The sequence below is a fragment of the Sorghum bicolor genome, chromosome 2 (assembly GCF_000003195.3).
Source record: "Sorghum bicolor cultivar BTx623 chromosome 2, Sorghum_bicolor_NCBIv3, whole genome shotgun sequence".
NCBI lineage: Eukaryota > Viridiplantae > Streptophyta > Magnoliopsida > Poales > Poaceae > Sorghum > Sorghum bicolor.
In genome coordinates, this window is record NC_012871.2 from 4,129,516 (window position 1) to 4,155,561 (window position 26,046).

Here is a 26,046-nt window from a genome sequence, read left to right on the forward strand (position 1 = left end):
CCTCAATTTCAAATTATAAATCACTTTTCTAAATTATAAGTCATTTTAACTTCTTTTTTTATACATCCAACTTGCTATTGTATATCATACATATAGCAAATTCGATCTACCAAAAAAGTCAAAGTGACTTATAATTAGAACAGAACGGAATGGGTAGAAAATAGTCTCAGTTTCACTGCTATATGTATATGTTCCCAAAGATTTTTACACCCAGAGGAAGTCCGTCTTGCTCGGAACCCAAAATGGCAAAGACCTGATGATATCATCTACTATCTATCTACACCTATGATTCTCTCTTCTCTGATGACTTCGGCACAACCGCGTCACAACATATGTTATCTACGTATGGTATTCCACGGCTGAGTAGGGAAAACAGAGAATGGCTCTTCATTCGGAACTCGGCAGGCTCTGCAGGTACCTCTCTACGTTGTCCAAGCCGCACAGTTCCTTCACCACGGGCATGATGGCAGGAACTTCCAAATCAAAATGGGATGGTGAAGGTCCAAACCCAGAGCAGTGTGGTTCATTCCTTGCAGCTCTGATTGCTTCTCTTGTTGCGCAGTGCACTGAAGCTGCAAGAAGCAATGGTGGCTCCCCAGATGCTGCAACAAAGGGGACTCGAGTCAGTGGAACAGAAAATAAGCAAGTGAAAAGAAGTGAAGTATGAGCAATTTATGCACACACACAATCACCCATCAACATCTGCTACAGCGTGTGCATGATGCAGTGTTTCAGAGTCCAGGGAAGCGGTATCGGCGACAAGTGCATGGACATTCATAAACCTAGTGCAGTGTTTACATAACCTCATGTATGCTGGAACTCCGAATTTTCTAGTGAATACTTTTGGAACAGTAAATAATGCAATTTATGCAAATGCAGACGTCCAGTTTCACTGGGCACCATATGCTCACTGATAAATATAACACATGATATAAAATAAATTTATCAATTTCTTTTCAATTCAGATACTCGGATAGCGTGTTACAACTGCTGCATCCAATCTACAGAACAGAACTAGTTGATCTAGAGTATGTTCACAGATGTGTGACCAGTAAGGAAACATCACACCTTTTGAAGAGAGCACGCGTTTCTTGTGAAATCCACTGTTAAGTAACTTCACATTAAACTGCTTTGGGATGGTGTCCACAGTTGGGATCTTGTATGTCCAAGTCCCGTCAGAGATAAGCAATCCATCTGAGTTGGTGACATATTCCTCAGTCATGAAATAGCCGATTCCTTGAACAAATGCCCCTTCAACCTGAAAAATGAAAAGCACTGAACGAAGTTAGCAAAAATGGAACTACTAAAACATTTAGATGACATCACAAGATACTTTGATTGTCACAGCTCAGCAGTCTCAGAAAATATTAGCATTTTCCAAGTTTACTACAAAAATACTAATTTCTTATTGCCAGCTATCTGCTAGACACTATGATACTTCAAAAACATCAACAAAAGAGAGAAAAAAAACAAATCTGCAGATTTTCTCAATATATATAAAAAAGACCAATACGAATACGACCAATCAGATAATACACACCTGTCCCAAGTCCACAGCGGGGTTTAAGCTCTGGCCACAGTCATATATAAGATCACTTCGTACAATTGTGGAGGCCCCAGTGAGAAGATCAATCTCTACCTGCAACATTGAATGCATAGAGATTTAAAGATTTCAGTCATTGACTGATATCTTTCTGCTGTCTAGAGCAGTTTATCTTAAACCAAACTTAAGTGTAAAACAAGGTACCTCACTAGCAGCAGCCCCATAGTTTAGGTAGGAACCAGAAGGACCAGGAATGTAGTATTCTCGTGCTGATAAGTTCACACCAACCATTATGGCCTGCATATTGATGATAGCAATATTTCATACCAAGTAATTTAATTTATGGATGTGCAATAGCACCTGTTATGTTAGAAACTGGCAACGAGTGAGCATGTTTGTTTTTAGTATGACAAAAGCAGAGACAATCAAATTCAATTACATTAAGGGTGGAAAGAAAGACACCCCCAGAATGCACCAGTCAGTTCAAAAGATAGTTTGTAAGAAAGAAAGTGACTAATAACCTTGGAAATAAGTTCGTCCCATGAAACATTGCCTTGCTTTTCTTGAAATTGCTCCTTGACTGGCTTCAGCCTGTCGACCAAGACATAGCATGCGAGACGAACTGCTTCACAGCTAGATTCTGATGTGGTACTCCCTGTGGTCCACCCTCCTTGTACATTACTTAATGTATCCGCTTGAATAACTCTTATTCTCTCCAACAGCTCTTGACTTCGATCAGGACAGAGTTGTCCAAGACCAAACGCTGCCATCTGCTTCACTTTTGTCCAAAGCCCCTGGCCTAACTCAATGCCTCCAACTTCAACAGCAATAGACCCATCATTAAGAATAGACACTTTTCCAGGTGTCGGTCGAGATAATACTTTGTGTACTATTGGCACAAAAGAGAGGCCTCTCTTTTTCCATTTGTTGTTTTTGTTGAAAGACTGGATTGTTTCAAGCCGATGCTGATAGTTTTCTGATGCAGTCACTTGATCGCATATAGAGCGAAGAGTATAGCCCATGGCATCTTCAGAGCACTCACTATGGAACAAAGCAAGGCTCTCAACCGTGTGAAGATTTTTATGTCTAACCAAATTAGCATCAGCGGAGAGCGTGGAAGCAACATGCTCAATTATAGCTTCGGCAACATAAGAACCTTGTACTTCCCCAGGCCCCCGCATCGCAGACTTTGTAGCAATGTTTGTTTTACAGATCTTTGCTTCATAAGAAAAAGCACCCCAATTATATTTCTTCAGTGCCTCAATGAAATTATGAGGGATTATGAGGCTAACATCTTTTGTCATTCCTGCATTTATGAACAAATCTATATGCAAAGCAGTGATTTTCCCATCTGATTTGAATCCCACTGAATAGCATATTTTCATGGGATGCCGACCTCCAGTCACTATCATGTCAGTCTTGCGGTCAAGATACATACGGACAGGACGACACAACTTAAATGCTGCAAGCGCACACGCAGTTGCCACCTATAAGTAAAACAGGATGAGTGTTCCTTTAAGAAAATCGCCAGGTTATAGTGTAGGGCAGGCTCATTCAGCTTTACTATTCAGTATAGTGTCATGGATGTGCTAAAAAAAGAAGAGCTGGAGATCTTGTTCTATTATTTGACCACACAACATGACTGATCATGATGTGCCCTTACGACATGCAGACATGTGCAGATAGTTACCAGCAGTGTTAATGATACTCATGTTTTCAGATTCTGGTAGTCAACTAAACCTCTATGATTTAGAGGGCATGTAACAGTGAACTTTTGCCACGTTTATGCACCATTTATGCTCCATAATAATGCAATTCTGGTGAAAACGAACTTTGTTTCCAGAACTTTAAGAATGGATGGAATGATATAAATGCTTATGGCCTGACACTTACAGGTAATGATCTAACAGCTTTTCCTCCAAATCCACCACCAACTCTTCTGGTAATAACACGAACATTGTGACAAGGTAAACCAAGGCACTTTGCAATGACATTCTGTGCTGTCTCGGGGCATTGGCTTGAGCTATACACTACCAAACAGTTATCCTCATCGGGTATTGCCAGAGCAGCTTGTGTTTCCATGTAAAAGTAGTACTGAGAATTAAGTTTAACCTGCAAAAAGTGTTCGTCAGCTGCAGAATATATTAGCAATATAAAAGATTGATCAGAAGAAGATGCCCACTAAACGTTATTCCCTTGTTAGGATCTGTCAGAGCCCCATAGGGACCAGCTACATACAAGGTTAGCCAAGGTAGGGCAGCACTAAATCAAAAGCAAAGGAATAGGACATACACAAGTACTCCACAAAACTAGTTTAGCTGAATCGCTTTTAGCAGCAAAGGTGGCCCAACACATAAGTAACATAATATATAGCAAACCTGTTAAGATCTCATACCACAAGGGCCCAATGCTTAGTGGAGAACCCATGTAAGATATTAATTTGACCAATGATTATGAATGCTAGTGCTCAAGCACATACTCTGCCTGCTTTACATTAAAATAATTTATCCACAGACCAAACTGATGCACAAAGTGTACCTCAGAGGAGATTTTCTGATCTGCTTCTGCCATTCCTTTTGAGAAATCACCAATTTTCTGAGGAAGAAGAAACGGTGGGGTTTCAAAATAACTGCACCTTTTAACAGCCTCCTCTATGGATAAAATTGGAGCATCTAAGTTCTCAGTACTGTAGTCAATAACAGCTCTTTTTGCAGCTATATTGGCAAATCTTTGTGTTTCTGCAATCTGTGCCAAAAAGATTCAGTAACAACAGAACTGAATCATAACACACATGATCATAGACATAATTTTCATTACTAAAGGAAATAAGTCCAGAAATTTTCTTTAAATCCAGAAATATAACTACAAACCATACCACAACACCAAGAGGTTCCCCTGCACACTGAGTAACTGGATCACCAAACAGAGGTTCAGGTCCAAATATAGTGTTGGCCCCAACATTGCTGCCACCTTCCGGAATATCCTTAACAGTAACTACTTCCAGCGTTTTAAGCTGCTCGAGTGAAAGGTCGAGTTTTATGCTCTTCACATGGGCTAAAGGTTTTGTGCTATATATAAATGCTCCATAAACACAGTCCTTGGGAGCGGGGATGTCATCCACAAATACGGCCTCACCTATATGTGGTGGTTTTGTATCAGCACCGAAGTTTACTTTCCAAAAGAATAGGTGATGAAAAGCAACTGCCACTGGTTAAATAAGTCACATAGCTAAAACTTAAAGAAGAGACTGAAATATCAATAACTATTATTACAGATACAATTAAAAAGGGGAGATAAGAAGACAAACCATAAATAGCATGACCAAGGATGCAAGCAAATATGTAACTATTTGCATTAAAAAAAACAAATGTAACCATAAATAATTAAATTGTTAGCAAGCCTATGCAATAGATAACTACCAGTTTATATTCCACAAAAGTACTTCCTCCAGAGTAAGTGGTGTTATGGGAGTGTGCGGCCAAATTATAAATTTTGGTTATCAATGTTTCCATGAATTTTGATTCGACATATGGAAATGGTATGTGCAGATTTATATTGAGAAATACTTCAATGATACAATAAATGGTACCAGGTCTCTTCATATTATAATAGACAAATTAGTTATGAAGTACCATTTGCAAGACCACTTGTATAGTACATGTTAAATGTCACTTATGTTTGTCGGTAGGGAGTGATTATAAAATACAAGTGCAAAGTGCATACCAGAGGTTTGGAGTTCTGCTCCAACTTTCTTGGTTGGTATGCCAACAGGGAGATAGTCTTTATTGATTTCAATAATCTGGTTTGAATATTCAAGAATGCGATCATTGGTACATGAACCAGAGTTCACATCATTGATCTTCTTAAGTGAAACATCAACATCCGCATCGGGTCCACAATTTGGATTTCCGTTAGTGCCAGAAGTTACATAGCCATTAAGATGAACTGCCTTTACAGGCTTCAAAGTTCCTTCAGTTACTGGGTAAAGAAAACTAAACAGAAAGGCAACTGCCAAGCTTGACCTATAAGCAGCATGCCTTGTGCCTTCTTTAGGAACAATTGTTTCCTTGAGAAGTCTACATGCTTCAAGTAGCACCGATGCAGTAATAGGTTTACCCACTAACAGTTTCTCAATATTCCTAGCCCTGATGGCGTGTTGGCTCCCATACGCACCAAAAGCCAGACATAGCTCTGTCAATACTAAGCTGCTTGAAGTTTCATCTGAAGAGACTTGAGCCAAGAAAGCCGAATTAAGATATGCGACTGCATTGCCAAGAGGGCGTGGAGCAGCTCGGTACGTCTCAAATAGCACAGAAGTTCCTATTTTACTTACTGTCCCATCCATGGTTTTACCACCAGATAAGCCACCAATGAGAGTCCACCGAGGAATGTAAATGTTTAATAGCAGTGTCTTGTGATCACAAGGTGGCATCTGAAGGAAGTTCTCCAACGTGACAGTCAACCTTTTTGATGATGCCTGGATGCATATTGATGAACCAGCAGCAAGGAGGATCGTTGCAACGTCAGAGGCAAACTGGTCCCTCTGTGCCATTATCAAATTTCCACCCAAACTTGCGGTGTTCCGAACAAATGGAGAAGCCACTTTTTCCATATGATCAGCAATCTTACAGAATATCACATCATTGCAGCCACCAGCTTCTACTCTTAAAATCTCAATTGCCTGAGAAATCGGTACTGCAGCTCCAATGTGAACACCATTGGCTTCCTTATTAACCGAATTCAGCTCTGGGATGCATCTGAGGTCAATGTACCTATCATACACATCTGTTTCTCTGTAAACGCCTGAAGCGGTGTTTCCCACAACCACCTTTGTTCTACTTTCGCCAAACAACTCAGAACCTACCAGCTTATAGTACTCCTCCACGCTCCGAGGCCGGTGCCAAGTGCTGGCACTTCCGACCAATGCCGGCGGCGTGTACAGGTCATCAACCCCAGAAGAAGCTCTGATCTCAGCCTTAAGGAACTCCGGGAACACACCGATGCTCCCCTCGTCGTACCGCGGCAGCTTGGAAGCATGGGCGTCCCCTTTCCTCCAGAAGGAGTTGAGGCCCAGGTCCTCCAAATCCACGTCGGCCGCGAAGCTCTTGCAGGCATCGGCGATCGGGCGGTACCCCGTGCAGCGGCAGAGGTTGCCCGCCACCGCCCGCTCCGCCTCAGCCGCCGTGAGCCTCGCGAACCCCTCGGGCGGGTCGTCGTCGGGCTCGGGCCTCCTCCCCGCCCTGGCCTTGGCCTCGGCGCCCGCGAGCGCCGCGGCGAGGGACATGCACACCCCGGGCGAGCAGAAGCCGCACTGCGTGGCGTGGAACCCCGCGAGGCGCTCGTGCACGGCGTGGAGGCGTCCGCTGCCCCGGCCGCCCCCGAGCCCCTCGGTGGTGGTGACGGCGCGGTGGTGGAGCCCGTGCACCAGCGTGAGGCAGGAGCTCGCCGCCGCGTGCGACACCGCGCCCGACGCCGCGTCGTACGAGGAGAGCAGCACCACGCACGCGCCGCATCCGCCTGCAGAAACGGGGAGGGCCCCGGGTCGTCAAGCTCAAAATCGCGGAACGAAACGGAAGAGCGCGGGGGCAGGGAGGGAGGGAGGGAGGGAGGAGTAGGGGAGGCCGGGGTGGCGTGCCTTCGCCGCAGCCGAGCTTGGGCCCGGTGAAGCGGGTGCGGGTGCGGAGGAACTCGAGGAGGGTGGCGCCGGGGTCCACGTCCCCCTCGCGGAGCTCCACCCGCTCGCCGTTCACGGCGAAGACCACCGCCGCCGCCGACGCTGAGGAGGACGGAGCGGGCGCGGTCGAAGGCGAGGGCGCAGCCATCGCGGCTCGGAGCGGTGCGCTGCGTGGGCGCGTGCGTGTCGGAACCCGATTCTCATCTGGGCGGCGCCCGCAGCTTGCTTATCTATCTACTGTACTCTACTCCACTACTGTACGAGGCAGCAGACTTCACCGCCACTCTCGCAGCTTCGCGTCCAGCTGCAGGGTCGCTGTCGGCAAATTCCAAGCGGGGACAAAAACGGGCGACGCTGACGGGGAGGGCGGCGTGCCGCGTGTCGAGCGCCACGAAGGTGACGGATAGCCGCTGATGTTGACGAGCGGGGCCGCTGGTGCATGGCCGGGGGGTTGTTTAGGCCTTGTTTCCAAAAATTTTGCAAAATATAAATAGTACCACTTTCGTTTGTATTTGACAAATATTATCCAATCATGTACTAACTAGACTCAAAAGATTCGTCTCGTCAATTTCGACCAAACTGTGCAATTAGTTTTTATTTTCGTCTATATTTAATACTTCATGCATGCGTCTAAAAATTTAATGTGACGGAAAATCTGAAAAATTTTGCAAACTATTTTGGGAACTAAACAAGGCCCTAGTTTACCACCAAAATCCAAAAAATTTTCAAGCCACCTCTTCGTGAGTTGTTGTGCCCTTTTTTTATATCAAACACTTGTTTCTAAAACAGTTTGACGAGTGAAGCTGTTTTTTTTTCCCTCACAAAAATATGAGTGGGATGAAGCTGAAAAAATAGCTTATTGCAGCTCTTTCCCTCATTTTTTTCTCCCATCTATGCAAAATGTAGTTAGTGAAGCTATTTTATCAAACATTTTTTACAAAATAGCTTAGCTTCATTTAGGAAGTTGCTCACGAAGCTATTTTATAAAAAAACAGTTTTACTAGTGAAGTTGAGCTGTGCCAAACAAAGCCTGAATCTTGCGGCATAACATTAAATATTGATAAAAATAACTAATTACATAATGTATCTGTAATTTGTGTGACAAATCTTTTGGACCTAATTAGTTTATGATTTGACAATAATTAGGCCTTATTCAGTTTTGAAATTTTTTGGGTTTTGGGTACTGTAGCATTTTGTTTTTATTTGATAATTATTGTCAAATCATAGACTAACTAAGTTCAAAAGATTCATCTCACGATTTACAGGTAAACCGTGCAATTAGTTTTTGTTTTTATCTATATTTAATAATTTATGCATGTGGTGCAAGACTCGATGTGATGAGAAATCTTTAAAAGTTTTTGGTTTTAAAGGTGAACTAAACAAAACCCTACCAAATACAAACAAAAATAGTAGCAAATCCAATTTTTTCGCGAACTAAACAATTCCTTACTTTTTTTTACCAAGTACCATATCCCGCCTATGTTCGCTGATTTATTTGTGAAAAAAGCATTGTTAAATAGTTGTCAGATTCGATAAATAAGCTCAAGCGAACAGAGGCTATATCTTTGACAAATCGCTAGATACAAGGTTTATTATATACAAAGATCCGTGGCTCATTAACACATCTGAACCGGATTCCAACATATAAACTCCATGGACAGCTAAAGTATGTGCCATCTTATTACATGATCTATTACAGAAAGAGACATCACAAAGAAACTCTATTTACATAATGTTTTATATTTGAATTACCAGAGGACCAATAATGCTTCGATCTAAATTTGTAGAGCATTACCAAGCACTGTAGAATCTGTCTCCAAAATAATTGTTGACATTCCTTGTAGGCAGACACGCGACGCGGGTGGCTTTCGCGTTCGGGCCTTCGGGTTCGGGGTCGATTGATTGGCTGATGCGCGTGTGCGTGGATTGGTCGGCACGTGAGGCTTTGTTTAGACGTAGTTGGTTTAGTATCAATCCATTTAACTCTACAAATCCCGTGGGGTTCTCAAAAGGAACCCACGTCCACGTCTACCCAAATTAGTTCTGCCGTTTGATTACCTCCATTAACGGTCAAGATTACATGCACAAATAGTGTTTAGAAGCTGATTCTGCTTATGTTGACTAGCTTCCGAGATTCTAAGTCGATTCCTGGTCTCTATGCACTACTGTCCCGCTTTTTCTTCGAATCAGTCAGCCCACAAATATAACACCTAATCTAGGTTCTTTAGATTCCTTCGGAGCCTTCTACACTCTTCTGGCCCCTCCATTCTCCTCTCCGCTTCCCGCACCTTCGACCCGCCGCACGCGTCGTTCCTCGACTCGCTCGTCGAGCTCGTCCCGCCGTCCTACACGCCCCAGTCTACTTCCATCATCGGCGACGCCTGGTGTATTTTGTATCGGTGTCCTGATGCAGACAAACATACCTGTAAAAGTGTGGCACGTAACCCTAATACCGCCGCCGCCGCCCTTAATATGTGTTAAGTGGGTTGGAGTAAAATTTTAACTAAAATTTATCTTAATCTACTCTAACGTATGTGGATAGATTGAGATGAATCCTATGAGGAGGAAACGCTGCCGGGACCGGGTGATGCGGCGTGGGAGCAGGGGGTCCCGCCTCCGCCTCGGTGCGGACTTGCGGGCCGGCCATGCTCCGGTCACGTGCCGCCCCGCCCCGTCCCGCCCAAGCTGAGGAAATTTCGGTGACCGGCAGCCCAACGCAACGAGACGGCACCCCCGATCCCGGACGCACTGCAGCTTTGTTGGCTCCCACATACGTAAAATGGAGATTAGTCCCAACGAGACGTTTGGAAAATGTTTCCTCCTCAACGAGCAAATCTTTAAAAGACGAAACCCGTACCAGACTCTTTCGCATCTGATTTGGCCACGTCATCAAAATATCTTAGGCTGTTGGATCTTGATCGGGTGCACTCTTATCCACTCGCTCCCCTCGAGACCTCGCCTTCCCTCGCTGCTGGCAGGCCGGCGGCAACTGCACCAAAACACCAGTGACTTCTCGAGACATCCTTCTACGAACAGCTACAACTAGTACAACATAACAAGGCACTGTAGGTCTTTACGATTATTGATTAATTATCTATTGCTTACCCACATACTATAATTAAACTTCATACATTGAACGTTGGAGCAGAACTAAGATATACAAAGCTAAATAATATATACTCTCTTCATACACATAAAGAAAATCGTTTACGACAACGACACGGTCTTCAAAGCCTAACTTTGACTCTTTATTTCTATAAAAAAATTTATCAAAAAATGGTATATTTATATTTTTTACGAAATTATTTTCAAGACAAATCTATTCATATAGTTTTCATATTCAAACTTAACAACTTAAAAGTTATTCATAATTTATATTTTCAATGTTTAACTCAAATCTTGTCCAAAACGACTTTCTTTATGGTTATAGAGGGAATACAACTTTTTACTGGAGCTGTTATTTTTGGTATATAGAGTGGAACTGCATTTCTCATATGGGCTAGCCTTTTTTTTAGCTTTTCAAGTTGTAAAAAAGTTGTTCATAAGATTACTGAAGCACTTCACGGTGGCGTTATAAGTGCAAGCCCATTTAATGTAAAAAAAAATTGTTCTGAGCAGCCTGTAATAGAGTGAAAGCCTATTTTAATCATCATGAGAATGATATTATGTTTCTTTCTTCAGTCTGAGATTAATTGTTTCATAAATGAGAAATAGTTCTTGCATATATTCTTCAAAACCATGACACGGTGGCGTTGATCCAGTGAATTCTCCTTGTCCACAGATTGAAAAAACCAGTGTTTTTCACTAACATTCGCATCTTTTTACAAGTGTCCTCGACATATATTTGATTGATTAAAAAATAGCAATTTGACCACATCACCACAGGTCCGTACTTGTTACAACTGTCAGATAATGAACAGTGGATTTGCCAAGTCATCTTAAGACGCATAACAGGTAGAAAACTGCTCACGGCTACTATTAGTGACTTTATCTTGCCTTTTATGATAGACAAAGCAATAGCTCAAAATTGGTTTTGGTTATGCAAAATTTATCTTTGGCTGAACTAACTATCAGCTTCAACTAACTACGTACCATCAATGTCTCTGTTAGTTATTAGAAACGCATTGGTGAGATTAACGGTTTACTGAAAAGCACAATTGGAATGTTGCATCGGACAAAACAAAGTACTACAATATAAGTTTTAGTATAATGATATTACAGTTTGCTTATAACCTCTTGATGCCAGCACTCGACGAAAATCGAGATGAAATGACCTATCAAAGGTTGGCGCGGCAAAGCCGCGCCGGTCTTTCTAGTATATGTGAAGCTTCCACACTTGCTAATTGCTATCTATCCAGGCGTCCCCTCCCCACACACTACACCAAACTGGCCATTTTTCCTTGGAGGTGATAACGAAACCACCAAGAAAGGCTATTTTCCTTTTTTCTTTTGGCGTTTTAAACTGCCAAGGCAGTTTTGAATCCTGGTAGTGATAATTTTCATGTAGTTTTCCTCGTTTTAGTTTTAGTGAAGCTATTGAAAAAAAGATATAAAGGAGCTTCCTATTCATTTTATTCATTGGCATAATCATTGGTTACCAAGTGAATTTTATTAGAGGGTTTTCGAAGATGCTATAAAAATCAATGAAAATACTTGATAAGATGTCTGTGTTTAATAGATGTAGCAATTTACTCTCTCTCTCTCTCTCTCTCTCTCTCTCTCTCTCTCCCCATTTCAAACTACAAAACGTTTTGAAATTTTTAGATGCATAGTTTTTGCTATGTATTTAGTATACTCCATCTAAACAATGAATCTAAAAATAAAATGACCTCTTCACACTGCTATGGAGACAATAAAATGCTATATCTTATAATTTGGAACGAAGGTAGTAGACAATAAAATGACCTCTTCACACTGCTATGGAGACCACGAGTGTCACAACAAATATAATACCATATTCAGAGATGGTTCCGTGTGGTTTAGCTACTCTAATTGTTAAACGATATGAACAACATCGTGAAACTTAGTTTGCATTGCATTTGTTTCCACGCCCTATTCGGTTAGTCTGGATTGCCCTAGGGTTTGTTCAAGATGATGAGATCTTATATAAATTAGAGAAGCAATCCGGGTAGAGATTATTCTAGGGATCAAGTCTATGATAACCGAACGAGCCCTCAATGAACAAAGAAAGTTAATGGCCCATTTCTATTTTTCTCTGAAGCAACGGTCCCTTTCCGTGAATAATCGAGATTCACTTCGTCCAAAAAATTTATAAAAATTATACTTCATGTTTAAGTTCTAAAAAAATCGGCCAAAGTTCATGAATTTTGGAGGTTGCCGAAAAATTTCTAATACGGAATTGAAAACTCTGGCGCCAATCCGACTTGCGAGAAACGAGTTTCAATTTTATTTTGTAGAGCCACTTTAAGCTAAAGCTTGACCTAAGCCAGTATATAAACATCCTTTTTCTTTGATTTCAGAAAAGCACTAACAGCCATTCTTTCCCTAAAAAAAAACAGCCATTCTTTGTTTCCATGGGCCAGGACAGCCCATATACACCCAACAAAGGTGCCCAAACAGTTTCTTCCCAGTCTTCAGGCGACGACGAGAAGCGGTGGTGGCCGGGGCCTTTTATTGAGTTGGGCCGTTTCCCAACCCAGCCCATTAAGACTAGCTGGCTATAGCACTAGCGTGTTTGGCACTGAGGCACAGAACCCCAATCCCCACAAGGCCACAATGGCGTCGCTGCTGCGCCTCCCCTCGCTGCTCTCCCCGTCCAAGGGGCCCCTGCTCCGGCGCCGGCTGCCGGCGGCGAGGCTCGCGGCCTCCGCCGCGTCTAGGGGCCAGGCCTCGGCGGCCGCGGAGACCCGCGGCGGGGACAGGGAGGGGCAGGTCACGCCGCGGTCCGCGGACTTCAACGCCTGGTACACGGACGTGATCGCCGCCGCCGAGCTCGCGGACTACGGGCCCGTCCGGGGGACCATGGTCATCCGCCCCTACGGATACGCCATCTGGGAGGCCATCCAGGTCAGTGCTCATTCGCTCCTCCTCTCCCCCCCCCCCCCCCCCGTGCCGTGCGCCATCCTGCGTTTTGACATTGCTGGTGCAAAGATGAAGGAAGAATGACTACGGGCGCTTCTGCCTGCGTAGTCGTAGATTTCGAAGCACCATGTAGCTCGGCTCTTGTTGATGCCTGAATATTTTTGTTGTCAATTTATTGTAGGACTATTTGAATGTCAAATTCAAGGAAACAGGGCATAGCAACATGTACTTCCCTCAGGTTCGCATATCATGGTCCATCTGTTTCTGCTATTCATTTTTTCTGCATTAGTGCTCAGTGCTAACAGTGCTAATTGATTCAATAAATAAGTTTGTTTCTGTATCTCTATGTTGTAATGATGTTAAATTGTGTTTGATAGGAATACCATTTATTAATGCGACAAAATGTCAACTCGCATTGCTAGTAAAGTCTCAAAAGGCCTGTGCTTAGATGAAGTTTCAGAAAGTGTAATTTCACTTTTGAGGGTACCATATACTAAAACCTCTGCAGAATTACCATATTCTGTGTTAACATGCTTCTGGATGCGAAAAGGCACATAATTTTGAAAGGAAGAAAATGACAAATGGATGCTGAATTTCGATGTTTTGATGAGGAAGTTCTGTTCTGGTGACACATGGTGGGAAATTCAGGATAGTATGAAAATACATGGTCCATATAATGTCACATCTTCCTATGCAAATGATCTCTAGGGAAGTGATATTTGCATTGTTTTGTATTCAAAGGAAGTGTGTATAGATGTCCTTGTTTGATGACGTGGATCAATCATGCCTTTATCTTCCTTTTAGCTTTGTGTCATTGTCATACACTTTCCTTATTTCAGGTTATCTATTTTTGTCACTAAGCGATTGCCTCATTCTTTATCAGAGTTAGACTCCATAGTTTGCACTTGTTATCTGTAATTTCTTATGCTTCTCCCTTCTATTGTATCAGTTCATTCCATACTCATTTATAGAGAAGGAAGCTAGTCACGTTGAAGGGTTTAGCCCGGAGCTTGCATTGGTCACCATTGGAGGAGGAAAAGAACTAGAGGAAAAGCTTGTGGTATTACTTTGCTCTAGTTTTATGGTTAAATTTGGTATAGACCACATATTTTGTTGGAAAAATGATTGCGTAGATTGCCTCTAAACCTGAACCTTTTGAACTTGTGTTCTTGAGGGCTTTGTAGGTAAGACCAACAAGTGAGACCATTGTAAACCACATGTTCACCAAATGGATTCATAGCTATCGTGATCTTCCTCTCATGATTAACCAGGTAACTTCGTTGGCAAATTTAGACTAGCTAGACTTGTAGTCCACTATTATTCACGATATTAAATAGTTCTTATTTTCCTAGTGGGCTAATGTGACAAGATGGGAAATGCGGACTAAACCATTCATCCGAACTCTTGAATTTTTATGGCAAGAAGGTCATACAGCCCATGCCACCCTTGAGGAGGCAGAGAAGGAGGTTAGTTTTCACATTTTGTTTCCATGTTACTGCTGCTTCTGTTGAAATTTCAAAGCCATGCATGTAATGGCGCAGGAATGCCAAGTCTTGAAAAGCAATGAAAGCTTCTATTGCACTAATTTCATCTTCTCCAATTGTTATTGCTCTGCAGGCGATGCAGATGATTGATGTATATACCAAGTTTGCCTATGAGCATGCTGCAATACCAGTTATTCCAGGTAGAAAATCAAAAGTAGAAACATTTGCTGGTGCCAATCGGACTTACACTATAGAAGCTATGATGGGTGACAAGAAGGCCTTACAAGCTGGAACTAGTCACAACCTCGGCCAAAACTTTTCACGAGCTTTTGGAACACAGGTTGCTACCAACTGTCTTCATATCATGCTTACTCATTTGTTGGATCTGTTTTATACATTTTAAAAATTCAGAAGAAATTGTTCACAAGGATTGGATTTGGTTCTTTTTAATTGTTTCTTGTTTTCTAGATATTGCTTTAGAAATTAACAAAAATTTTGATTTTTTTTTTTCAATGTCTGCAGTTTATGGATGAAAATGGTCAAATCGAACACGTCTGGCAGACCTCTTGGGCTATTAGTACTCGTTTTGTTGGTGGGATTATCATGACCCACGGTGATGATGCCGGTCTAATGCTTCCACCAAGGATTGCACCCATTCAGGTATCCCTCTCTCCCTCCTTCATTTGCTTGCTTTTATATGCACAACCTTCTATCTGATTAACCTAGTCTTCCCTCCGTTGTTTCTTGTGCTACTATCAATATTTTACAATGGAATAAATGGCCAACTTTTTTTTAAAATCCATACCCATGATGGGGCTATCTAAGAATGTTCCCATTTAATTCAGGTTATAATAGTACCTATATGGAAAAAGGGTGATGAGAAGTCTGCTGTTCTGGAAGCTGTAGATTCAGTTCAAAAAATACTCAAAGAAGCAGGAATCAGAGTTAAAGTGGATGACTCAGAGCTGCGGACTCCTGGATGGAAGTTCAACCATTATGAGATGAAAGTAATTGCTTCTACTCTTATAGTGGAGATCCAATTCTTTGTGTGGTTCACCCATTTGCTCTTACCATATTTAGATTTGTATGCTTTCATCACTATGAAAGTCCCTTCATATTTGATGATTTCATTGGTCTGTGTTGTTGCATGGCTATGGCCTATGTACATCAACTCTGCCTGAGACCATTACTCTATCTGCTAGCACATAAATTTCTCATTCTTTGACCAAAAATGTTGTTTTGTGTGTTGCTTAACAGGCTATAACAATTTCTAGAAGGTTCTGTTGCAGTATTGCCTTCATTCCAGTTGTGATGCCAACTATCAATAGGCATAATTGAACAAAATCAAAGATCTATTAGATGCAACAATTTATTTTATGCATGTAATCTTGTTTTGAGCATAGATGTATTTGGGCTTTGTTATAAATCAATCTTGATACAGTTTATTTCCCTATGTGGTCTCTCATTTCCTTGTGTTGCTTTTGACAGGGGGTTCCTGTAAGAATAGAGATTGGTCCTCGTGATGTCACAAATAAGAGTGTTGTGGTTTCTAGGCGTGATGTCCCAGGAAAGCAAGGAAAGGAGTTTGGAGTGTCTATGGAGCCATCTATATTGGTGAACCATATAAAGGGTCGTCTAGATGACATACAAGCATCCCTTTTACAGAAGGCCATCACATTCCGTGATAGGTAATTGTTTTCCATTGAAGGATTACCTTGTCTTCTCTATGTACTTTTAGGGACACCTTTTAATCTTCTACTTGTTGACTGACGTCTGCAAACCAACCGCATAAATGTTTCAATACCACCACAGCTGTTAATTATATAAAAAAAAAGTTAGTGTTTTGTTGGTTAAATTAGAGAGGTTTTATTTCTTCCATAAATGTTTCAATACCACCACAGTTGTTAATTAATAATATTTAGGAAGGCTCCATATCTTCTTTGAATGGCTGCCTTTTCAAGGATTTTTTTTCCTTTTCTTTGTGTCACTGCCTTTGCTCAGACCTATTTTGAGCAATTTACCCTGTTTCATTCATGCAGCAACATTGTCGATGTAAACTCATACGGAGAGCTGAAGGACGCTATTTCTGAAGGAAAGTGGGCTAGAGGTCCTTGGTCAGCTAGGTAGGTTAACTTTAGTAAACTGTCTATCTTCACTGTCATGTTTGTGCTGTATAAGTACACGCACTAGTTGTTCCTGTCACAATGTTAATTTTACTGAACTGTGGCAAACTTCAGCGATGCTGATGAGCTGAAAGTGAAAGAAGAGACCAGCGCCACCATCAGATGCTACCCTTTCGAGCAGCCCGAGGGCACCAAGAAATGCTTCATGACTGGCAACCCGGCAGAGGAAGTCGCAATTTTCGCAAAGTCATACTAGGTCCACCGTGTCTGTCCATTGCCAGAGATTAAAACAGCATTTTTCTTTTCCTTTTTAGGATTGTACCCTGTATCACGGTTCATGGATTAGCAGTGGAATGCTCGTGCTGCTGATATTTGAAATGTAAATTCGATAATCAATAGGCCAATTTTGTTCCAACCTAAGCATTGGAAGCTCGTTTACAAGTTGTTTGCCTACTTACTACTTAGTATCAATTGTTTCTAACAAGTTCCCCTGTATGCTAATTGGTAAATCATGTGTAAGTTACATTGAATTGTGCTAAAGTTGTACTACTGAGAAAGGAGTGAAAACACCAATAATTTCTTATACACTGAAAGGAAGATTGCTTTATTCTGTTCTTGAATGGAAGGGGTAGAAAATAACGAAAAATGTTAACATATTGCTGCTACAAAGTACAATTGCTACTGCATATGAAACCATCACTTCGTTGCAAGTTTGCCACCATCTTCCGTCGTGTGTGCCAAGTTGATGCTCCATTGCCTGCCTGCTCCTACATGATTCGTTCAGACATGGAAGGCAGCCGCCGGAAGAAATTGATCACCGGTGCCGGCATCCGATCCCGGAACATGGGGTGGCGCAGGTAGTAGAACCCGGCGACCACGGCCACCATCTTCATGGGCACCATGTACAGCACCATGGCCACAAGCACGCACAGCGCGACGAACAACCCGGTGGCGCGCGGGTCGCGCCACGACACGAGCGCCTGCAGCCTCTCCGCCTGCGTCGCGACGTCGCCGACCATCTGCTGCAGGCGCGCGCCCACCATCCTGGCGCGGTCGTACCGCGCCCGCACCACCTCGGGCGGCCTCGCGCTCGGGATCGTGTCGAACTCCTCGTCCAGCTCCTCCCTGTCGGGCGCCTCCGCCATGGACGCGCGCACGCACGGGTGCGGCGCCGGCGCGCGCGGCCTGCGCCGGTACTTCCACACGCCCACCGCGGCGGCGTGGAGCGTCAGCGTCGGCACGACGAGGTCCGGGTGCCACGCGAGGACCACCAGCACGGCGTGCGCCATCGCGGTCGCCGTCGGGTTCCGCCACGACCGGGTGTCCTCCACCCAGCGCGCCGCGTCGGCGACCCAGGAGAGCGCGGCCACGGCGCGGTTCCAGTTGGCGCGCAGCTTGCGCATGCTGAACCCGCGCGGCTCCGCGGCGTCCAGCATCCACGTCGCCACCTCGCGCCGCAGCGGCGGCTCCGCCGACCGCGCCAGGTGCGCCGCGGTGATGCGCGCCGCCGCCAGCCGCAGCGCCTCGCGGTTCACCGCCGGGATGGGCCGCTGGTGGTGCATCGCCGGGAGCGCCGGTCGGCCGTACGCGTGCAGCATGTCCAGCATCGACCCGGACGTGGAGAAGCGGATGGCCAGCTCTACGTCGCCCATTCGCTTTGCTCCGGTGGGCAGCATCATGATGAGCGGGTACAGACCACGGTACGCGCGGCCGCGCTCCAGCGTGGACAGCCGTATCCTCACCTTACCCATCGGCCGCGAGCACGCCGCGGCGGCGGCGGCGGCGGCGTCCTTGCCGTCTGACGGCTGCAACGGCGGTGGGTCGTCGAACACGCCGACGGTGAGCACGGTGCAGGGGTCGTACACCGGCCACGTGTACTGCTCGTTCCAGGCCGGGTCGTAGCTGTCGGCGATGGTGCGCGTGCGCGCCCACTTGGGTCCGTACTTGGCCACGGCGTACGCGTCCGTGCAGCCCTTGCCGTCGGCGGCGCGCATCGGCAGGAGGCCCTTGCATCCAACGATACCTAGCTCCACGACGCCAAGGGGAGGGGGCCACAGCTGCCGCGCCGACGGCCGGAAGTCGCTGCACGCGTAGGACGGCTCGTCGGCGACGTTGTAGCCGCCGTCGAGGCACACGCGCACGTGCAGCCGGCCTCCGTGCATGTGCATGGCCGCCTTCTTGCCGACTCTCTTCGTGGCCTCGTCGGACGGGAGGAGGTCGATCCACTTGGACGCCACCTTCCGGTCGTCGACGCGCCTCTCGACGGTGGCCAGGGATACGCTAGCCGAGCCGACGGGGAAGGCCTCTTTGCCGTGGCGCACTTCGAGGGAGATGACGAGGCAGTCGTCGTCGGTGAACGGCTCGGCGGCGACGAAGAGAAGGTCCTCGTTCCACACTGGCCCTCCGTTGCGCGCCACCGGCGTGGTGCGCGTCTTGAGCGCCTGGAAGCCCAGCATGGCGCGCACCGCGATGCCGGCGTCGCGGGGAGGCGGCGCCGTGAGCGTGTCCTGCGCCTCGATCACGGTGAGGCGCAGGAGCCAGAGCTTAGGCGAGACGTAAACCTTGGCGCGCGACGTGGCGGCGGCCGTGGCCGTGGCCGCCGCCGGGGAGTCCGCCTTCCACGCGTCGGCGAAGGCCTCGTCGGCCTGCGTGCCCGCCCACGTGGCGACCATGAGGTCGGCACCACCGAGGCGGCGCCCGCCCTCGAGCCTGTACCACTGCGTCGCGAGAGGCCCGTCCGGTGGGTCCCGCGCGTGCACGTCGGCGGTGTCGAAGCAGAGGCCGCCGAGGAATTGGCGATCGTCGGCGACGGACACGTCGGCGTCGGGCGGCAGGTCCCAGACGGCGACCTCGAGCGTGGGTCCCGGCGAGTCGGTGGCCGGATCGCGAACGAACGCGAAGGTCTGGTCCCACTCGAAGAAGGCGCCGCGGCGTGCCTCCCGCGTGGACGCGTGGTGTCCGCCGGCGGCCACGCGCACGTGCGGGTGCGCGCCGGCGGGCAGCCCGCGCGCGCGCACCACCCGGACGAACAGGTATGGCATCTTGTCTACCAGATCGTGCTTGCTCTGCACCATCGGCTCCTCCAGTTGGGGCGGCGGCGGCGCCAGCTGACGTACAGGCATCGATACCTGCCGTGGCATCGGCGTCAGCGGCGGCAGCTGGCGTACAGGCATCGATACCTGCCGTGGTATCGGCGTCGTCGTCGGCGTCGGCTGCGGTGGCGGGCTCAACACAGGCTCCTCTTGCGGCGGCTTCTCCTCCGATGCTGCCACCGCCTCTGCAGTCATTACGGGCGCGTCTTCCGACGGCGCCGGTGCAGGATCAGCCGCCTCCGGTGGCTTCTCCGTGGTGGCTCCGTCACCGGCTGATGCGTCTGCCGCCTCCGGCTGCGGCGCCGGAGCTGCATCCGTCGGCTCCTCGGCCTTGGGAGGCTCATCCGTGGAAGCCGTAGGAGCAGCATCGGGTGGCGACGGCGGCGGTGCTGCTGCCTCCGGCTCCGCCTCCGCCGCCGCCGCATCAGGAGGAGCGGCGTCGTTGCCAGCGGCGGGTGGCGACGGCTCCGGCTCCGGTTCCGGTGGCGCGAGCGGCACGTCGACGTAGTAGACCTTGAGGCCAATGTCGCCGCGGACCCAGTTGAAGCTGTTGAGGAAGCCCTTGTTCTTCTCGAGCGGGAAGTAGATGAGCGCCTCCTCGCCCTTGCGCACGAACTGGCGCGCGTCGAGGCGGACGCGGCCGAGGAAGTTGTTCCGGCGGGTGGGCCCGACGCGGAGGTCGTGCAGCACGGCGACCTCGAGCGGCTCCCCCTCGACGGGGTCGACGCCGGCGGGCGGGAAGTCGAACTCGAGCGCCTCGTTCCACGCCGGGTTGAGGTCCCTAGCCACGGTGCGCGTCTTGCGGCGCTGCCCGTCGAAGTCGGCGCGCGCGTAGGGGCTCGACGTGCCCGTGCCGTCCTTGGGCACCAGGTCCCGTGCCTCCACCACCTCCACGATCAGCTTCCTCGCCGTCGCCGTCGCCGTCGCCGCCATCCCGATTCACGACCGATCGTCGGCACCAATCGCGGCGAGGAGACACCTTGGAGCTTCTTCAGCCTTCAGCTGCATATGGAGCTAGCTATGGCGATTAGCGAGATGGGTCAGTGTGAGCGTGGGTGTATAGTGTGTTAGAAGAGACACAAGTTATATATATGAACGTGAAAGTGGGTATTATTATAAATAAAGAATATATATATTTGCCTGAGATAAGGAAAATTTCTCTCTTTTTAAAACGAATTGTGAGAGAATTTCATGGCACGCGGTTTATAAAAATTGGAAATGATTAAGAGGCGGAATAGTAGCTGATGCCAATTCCTTGCTTCATCTTTGTGTGAAGGAAAAAGAGAAATAAAGGTCGTAGATGAACGGCTTAGAGTGAAGGGTGTGAAGTAAAAGACCTAGAGGTGCTTACCTTCATGTGCAAGCAGCTGATGATGATATGCTTTTATATTGTAAATTGTAATAAAGCATGCTATTATTCATGCTACAACGACAAAGATTATATGCGTGTAATTATTCACGTATATTCTTTCAGGTAATTAATAAAACGTGTATAATAGTGTCTTGTGTGTCCAATCTCACTACCAATATGTTTTAGTTGTTCACTCAAAAAACCAATATGTTTTAGTTCCATCGCACAAGAATAAGGAGTAGTCCTCACTTAGGAACAGAATAAGGAATAGTTTCAGTAAAGGAGAAGTTCATTTGGGCACCCTGTTATTGCTCGATTTGACTTCAGCCACACAATGACACAACTCGAAAGTTAGGAAATTTTTTTAACAACGAACTATCAAATACCAGAGAAATTTGACCATATAGCTAGTTTTCAAAAGATGGTTCTTTTGTATTTCCTGAAAATAATTTTAAAAATTACTTGTAAAACTCATAACTAATTCATTTTTAAATAAAAATGAAATTATTGCCTTTTTTCTAAAATATGTGTAATTATTGTATTGGTGCTATATTAATTTGGTAGAGTTATTTGGATCTTATTTGTACTGAATTGTTCCTATTATTTTATTGCTCATGGTAGTGCCCACGAGTATTTAGGTTATCATTTTGTGCTCTATCACACCCAGAGATCGACAAAGAGAATTCATACTCAGTACTGAATATGTTTTCCGGTCTTCACCCTTTATGTGTACTACTAGGACGATGAATCACCTAGCTTGGTCAATCCCGGATATATGCGCAAAATAGTAATTTAAATAAGCAACGAACATGACTAGAAGCAATAAAAATAAATAACATATTTAAATAAAACACCAATATATTTTATATCGAGTGTATTTTTTTATTTAAAAATTATTCTCCTGACAAAGAATAAATTATTTGTGATTTCTTAGAGAGTAAAACCTATATTTTTTTATTTTTAGAAAACACAAAATCACCATAAAATTAGTTAGATGACCAAAAAATTATGTGCTACTGATAGTCTGATACTAGTTCAGTTGTTCAAGATCGTATAGGTTTTGAGCTGCGTACCTGAAAACAAACTCCAACAATAGTCACCCAAGATGTACACCTAAAAGGGATGTATTGAACCATCATAAATCCTCTGTAAAAAAAAGTATAATTTTTACTTACCCATGCAGTGGCGGAGCTTGATATGATAATTTCAGAGGGGGCTAAGTTTAGAAACTAAGTCTAAAACTCACTCTCTTTAGTTTTTTTTGCTAGAATGTTGGAGGTGAGGTCTAGTATGTACTTAAGATAATTTCTAATGGCAGGAGGGGCTGTGGCCACTTTGGCCCCAACTCCGCCCGTGGACCCATGGAGAGGTATATACCAAAGCATAGAAATCTCACCTAAATTGTATAGATTTTACAGAAATAACATAGGAACGGGAAAAAAAATCTCACGCTCCAAAGAGAGACTAGCTCTAAAATATTTTGCAAAACGTACACCTCTAGCACTTTCGTTTATATTTGATAAATATTGTTCAATCATGGACTAACTAGGTTCAAAAGATTCGTCTTGCAAATTATAGCCGTGTAATTATTTTTTATTTTCGTCTATATTTAATACTCCATGTATACGTTTGAAGATTTGATGTGACAAAGAATCCAAAAAATTTTGCAAATTTTTTGAAAACTAAACAAGGGCTAAATGTGCTGGCCTTGTTTAGTTCCAAAAAAATTTACAAAATTTTTCAGATTCCTCATCACATCAAATCTTGCGGCACATGCAGGGAGTATTAAACATAGATAAAATAAATAATTAATTATATAGTTTAACTATAATTTATGAGACGAATCTTTTAAGCCTAATTAGTTCATGATTAGACAATATTTATTAAATATGAACGACATGCATTATGCAAAATTTTTTAGAACTAAACAAGGCCTAAGGCGCTGAGGTTGTTCACTACTGTTTCTCAGAATGCATGAACACAAAACCTTAAGCTAGAAACGACATCCATCCCCCACACTGGATCTGGAATCTACTGAGCACAATACTTTTACCACCTTTCGGCCATGGACACGCCTCCGATCCTGCCTTAAAGCTAGCTTATGGTGGACAGCTAGCTCACCCAACAAACCAGCTAGGATTCCATCATGCATGCATGCATGTCCCTCTTGGCTTAGGCCTTGTTTAGACGCAAAAAGTTTTTGGATTTTGACACTGTAGTATTTTCGTTTTTATTTGACAAACATTGTCTAATTATAGAGTAACTAGATTTAAAAGATTCGTCTCGTGATTTACAGGTGTGCAATTAATTATTCTTTTTATCTATATTTAATATTTCATGCATGTGCCGCAAGATTCGATGTGACGGAGAATCTTGTAAAATTTTGGGTTTTTGGGTGTATCTAAACAAGGCCTTAGCTAGAGTGTGATGTGTGAAACGAATGAGGCTCTACGTAGAACAGTGGAGATGGAGAGCCTCCGTGTTCAGCGGTAAGACGAGCTAGAAATGGCAGAAATCGAGTCACGAAAGCGAAAAAGGGCAGCAAAAAGTTCGGGGGCGCACATCCCCACCGACTATCTCTTTTCCATGTCCCCATCCGGCCGCCCATGGAGATGGACACCTGCTCCTCACGTGACCTGCGACCGAGCCAACCGCCTAGCAGAATTTTATCAGGAACCCAGTTTCATCCCTGTACGACTTGATAAATTTATTTCTCATATATAGGCCTTGTTTATTTCCTAAAAAATTTTGCAAAATATTCGAGATCCACCGTCATATCGAATCTCACGGCACATGCATGCAGCATTAAATATAGATAAAAAAAATAACTAATTGTATAGTTTGTCTGTAATTTGCTAAACAAATCTTTTGAGCCTAGTTAAGCTATGATTAGATCATATTCGTCAAATACAAACGAAAATACTATAATATTTATTTTTAAAAGAATTGCAACTAAACAAGGCCATAATATATATATGATTTTTATGTTCTACCACATCATTGACATTTTCTCTATTCTTTTTTTACAAGAAACAACTTAACATCACATGGCCTCTCGAAATACGCTTTGACTCCAGGGCAGATGTACCCCCAAGTTAAAGAATGAAGCGACCCGCATCTCTCTCCCTCCCTCCCCCCCCCCCCCCCCCCAACACACACACACACACGCACGATCTGGAATCTAGCAGGCAAAATGCTTTGCCACCTTTTGAACATGGGTCTTCCCTCAAAGGTAGCTTTAGGATCGATGAGGGATGAAGACGAAGGACAGCTGAATCGATCACAGGATTCCATGTCCCCCCTTGGGCATGTTACATATACATGCCGCATGTATTTTTGTGTGTGTGTGTGTGTGTGAAAGTGAAACAATAATTACGATAAACCTACCTCTACGTAGAACGCAGGAGCGCGCACTGAGATAGATTAGAAATGGCAGAAAGCGCCGTGTGATCAGTCACAAAAGAGAGAAAGGGCCGCAAAAGTTGGAGGACATCCCGCCGACCATCTCCTTTCCTTGTCCCCATCCGGCCGTCCATGGAGATGCATGGACACCCCTGCTCTCGGTGTCGATCCAATCCTCACATGACCAGCGACCGATTCAATTATTCATCCGCGCGCCCAAAATGTATCTGAGTATGAGACTGTAGTAACACTCAAATATGAGTCATATATATTTGAAATAAGCTAATCCTGAACTTGTCACTACTTATGGTAGATCGATTCGAACGGCCTCTCCCACTCTTCTTCTCTAGGTTCCGCAGGCTTAAAAGGGGCTCATGGGAGGCAAGCTGGCATGCGATGGGGATGGCGGGAGGACGGCGTTAGGGTTTCGGCCAGGGGCGAAGGTACACTGTCAGTAGGGGGTGCAAATGCACCAACCCAAATTTTTTAAAAAAACAGTAGTTTTGGTTTAAATTTCACCATATATGTACCATCCCTTATATAAGTATACGCACCCACAAGTTAAGCACACCACCCTTTGATTTATTCTAGCTTCGCTACTGGTTCCGGCGGTGGTGGAAGGGCAGGAGCGCTCATGGTCATAGCGGCGGCAAGAGAGGAAGAAGGGAAGAAGAAGACTCTTGCGAGCGATAGGGTCTCACTAGAGCCTTACAGTGCAGTGGGGAATGACAAATATACAGAGCCGCAACGGGACGGTGGGCAGCGATGACAAATCAAGAAGATGAAGAAAAACAGTGAAGAAAAATATTGAATGTTCCAACACTCGAGCGGTAGATAGATAGACTGAATAAAATTGTAACCCTATGCATGTATGCAAAGTTATGGGAGCACATGATGACATGACCCCGTAGATCTTCACACTTCTACGGCCATAGCTGTATAGCCTATAGGCTTTTGACTATTGATTAGTGAACAAAGCTGCAGACTAAAGTACTCCGTATGCGTACACATTTCTGTATGCATGTGTAATCCGCGTCCTCTGCGTGCGAAACGAGCTGGCACTACGTAGGACCCATTAGGATTCGGTCCATGAAGCAGAGAGGGGCTGATGAGCTGAGTCACAAAAAGAGGGGAAAATTGGATGAGAGACGATCCTTCTGGTGCAGCCATGGGACACATCACGATTCGGTTCAGGAAGTAGAGAGCAGCTGATGAGCTGAGTCAGGATTCAGCATAGGAAGAGGAAAAGAAGTTTCTTTTTTTAAAAAAAATAAAGGCAAAGATAAATTATGCCCCATGCATGGAGAGCACATGACATTTGATCCCCATGGTTAG

General features: G+C 45.2%; 3 protein-coding genes across 3 annotated transcripts; 1 reads left to right on the forward strand and 2 right to left on the reverse strand.

Moving 5' to 3' along the window:
* LOC8081161 (indole-3-acetaldehyde oxidase) lies at positions 132-7,456 on the reverse strand. Its single transcript, XM_002461461.2, has 10 exons — positions 7,179-7,456; positions 5,267-7,060; positions 4,419-4,678; positions 4,082-4,288; positions 3,437-3,655; positions 2,065-3,030; positions 1,748-1,840; positions 1,541-1,639; positions 1,069-1,258; positions 132-602 (listed from the first exon to the last, which is right to left on the reverse strand). Exons 1-10 carry the CDS (start codon positions 7,363-7,365, stop codon positions 388-390), a joined length of 4,230 nt encoding a protein of 1,409 aa, XP_002461506.1. The 5' UTR covers positions 7,366-7,456; the 3' UTR covers positions 132-387.
* Positions 12,926-17,350, forward strand: LOC8081162 (proline--tRNA ligase, chloroplastic/mitochondrial). Its single transcript, XM_002459334.2, has 11 exons — positions 12,926-13,244; positions 13,441-13,497; positions 14,209-14,319; positions 14,444-14,530; positions 14,612-14,725; positions 14,877-15,083; positions 15,266-15,403; positions 15,589-15,750; positions 16,232-16,431; positions 16,783-16,866; positions 16,981-17,350. Exons 1-11 carry the CDS (start codon positions 12,954-12,956, stop codon positions 17,120-17,122), a joined length of 1,593 nt encoding a protein of 530 aa, XP_002459379.1. The 5' UTR covers positions 12,926-12,953; the 3' UTR covers positions 17,123-17,350.
* On the reverse strand, positions 17,455-21,295 carry LOC8086441 (protein QUIRKY). Its single transcript, XM_021453761.1, has one exon. It carries the CDS (start codon positions 20,889-20,891, stop codon positions 17,634-17,636), a length of 3,258 nt encoding a protein of 1,085 aa, XP_021309436.1. The 5' UTR covers positions 20,892-21,295; the 3' UTR covers positions 17,455-17,633.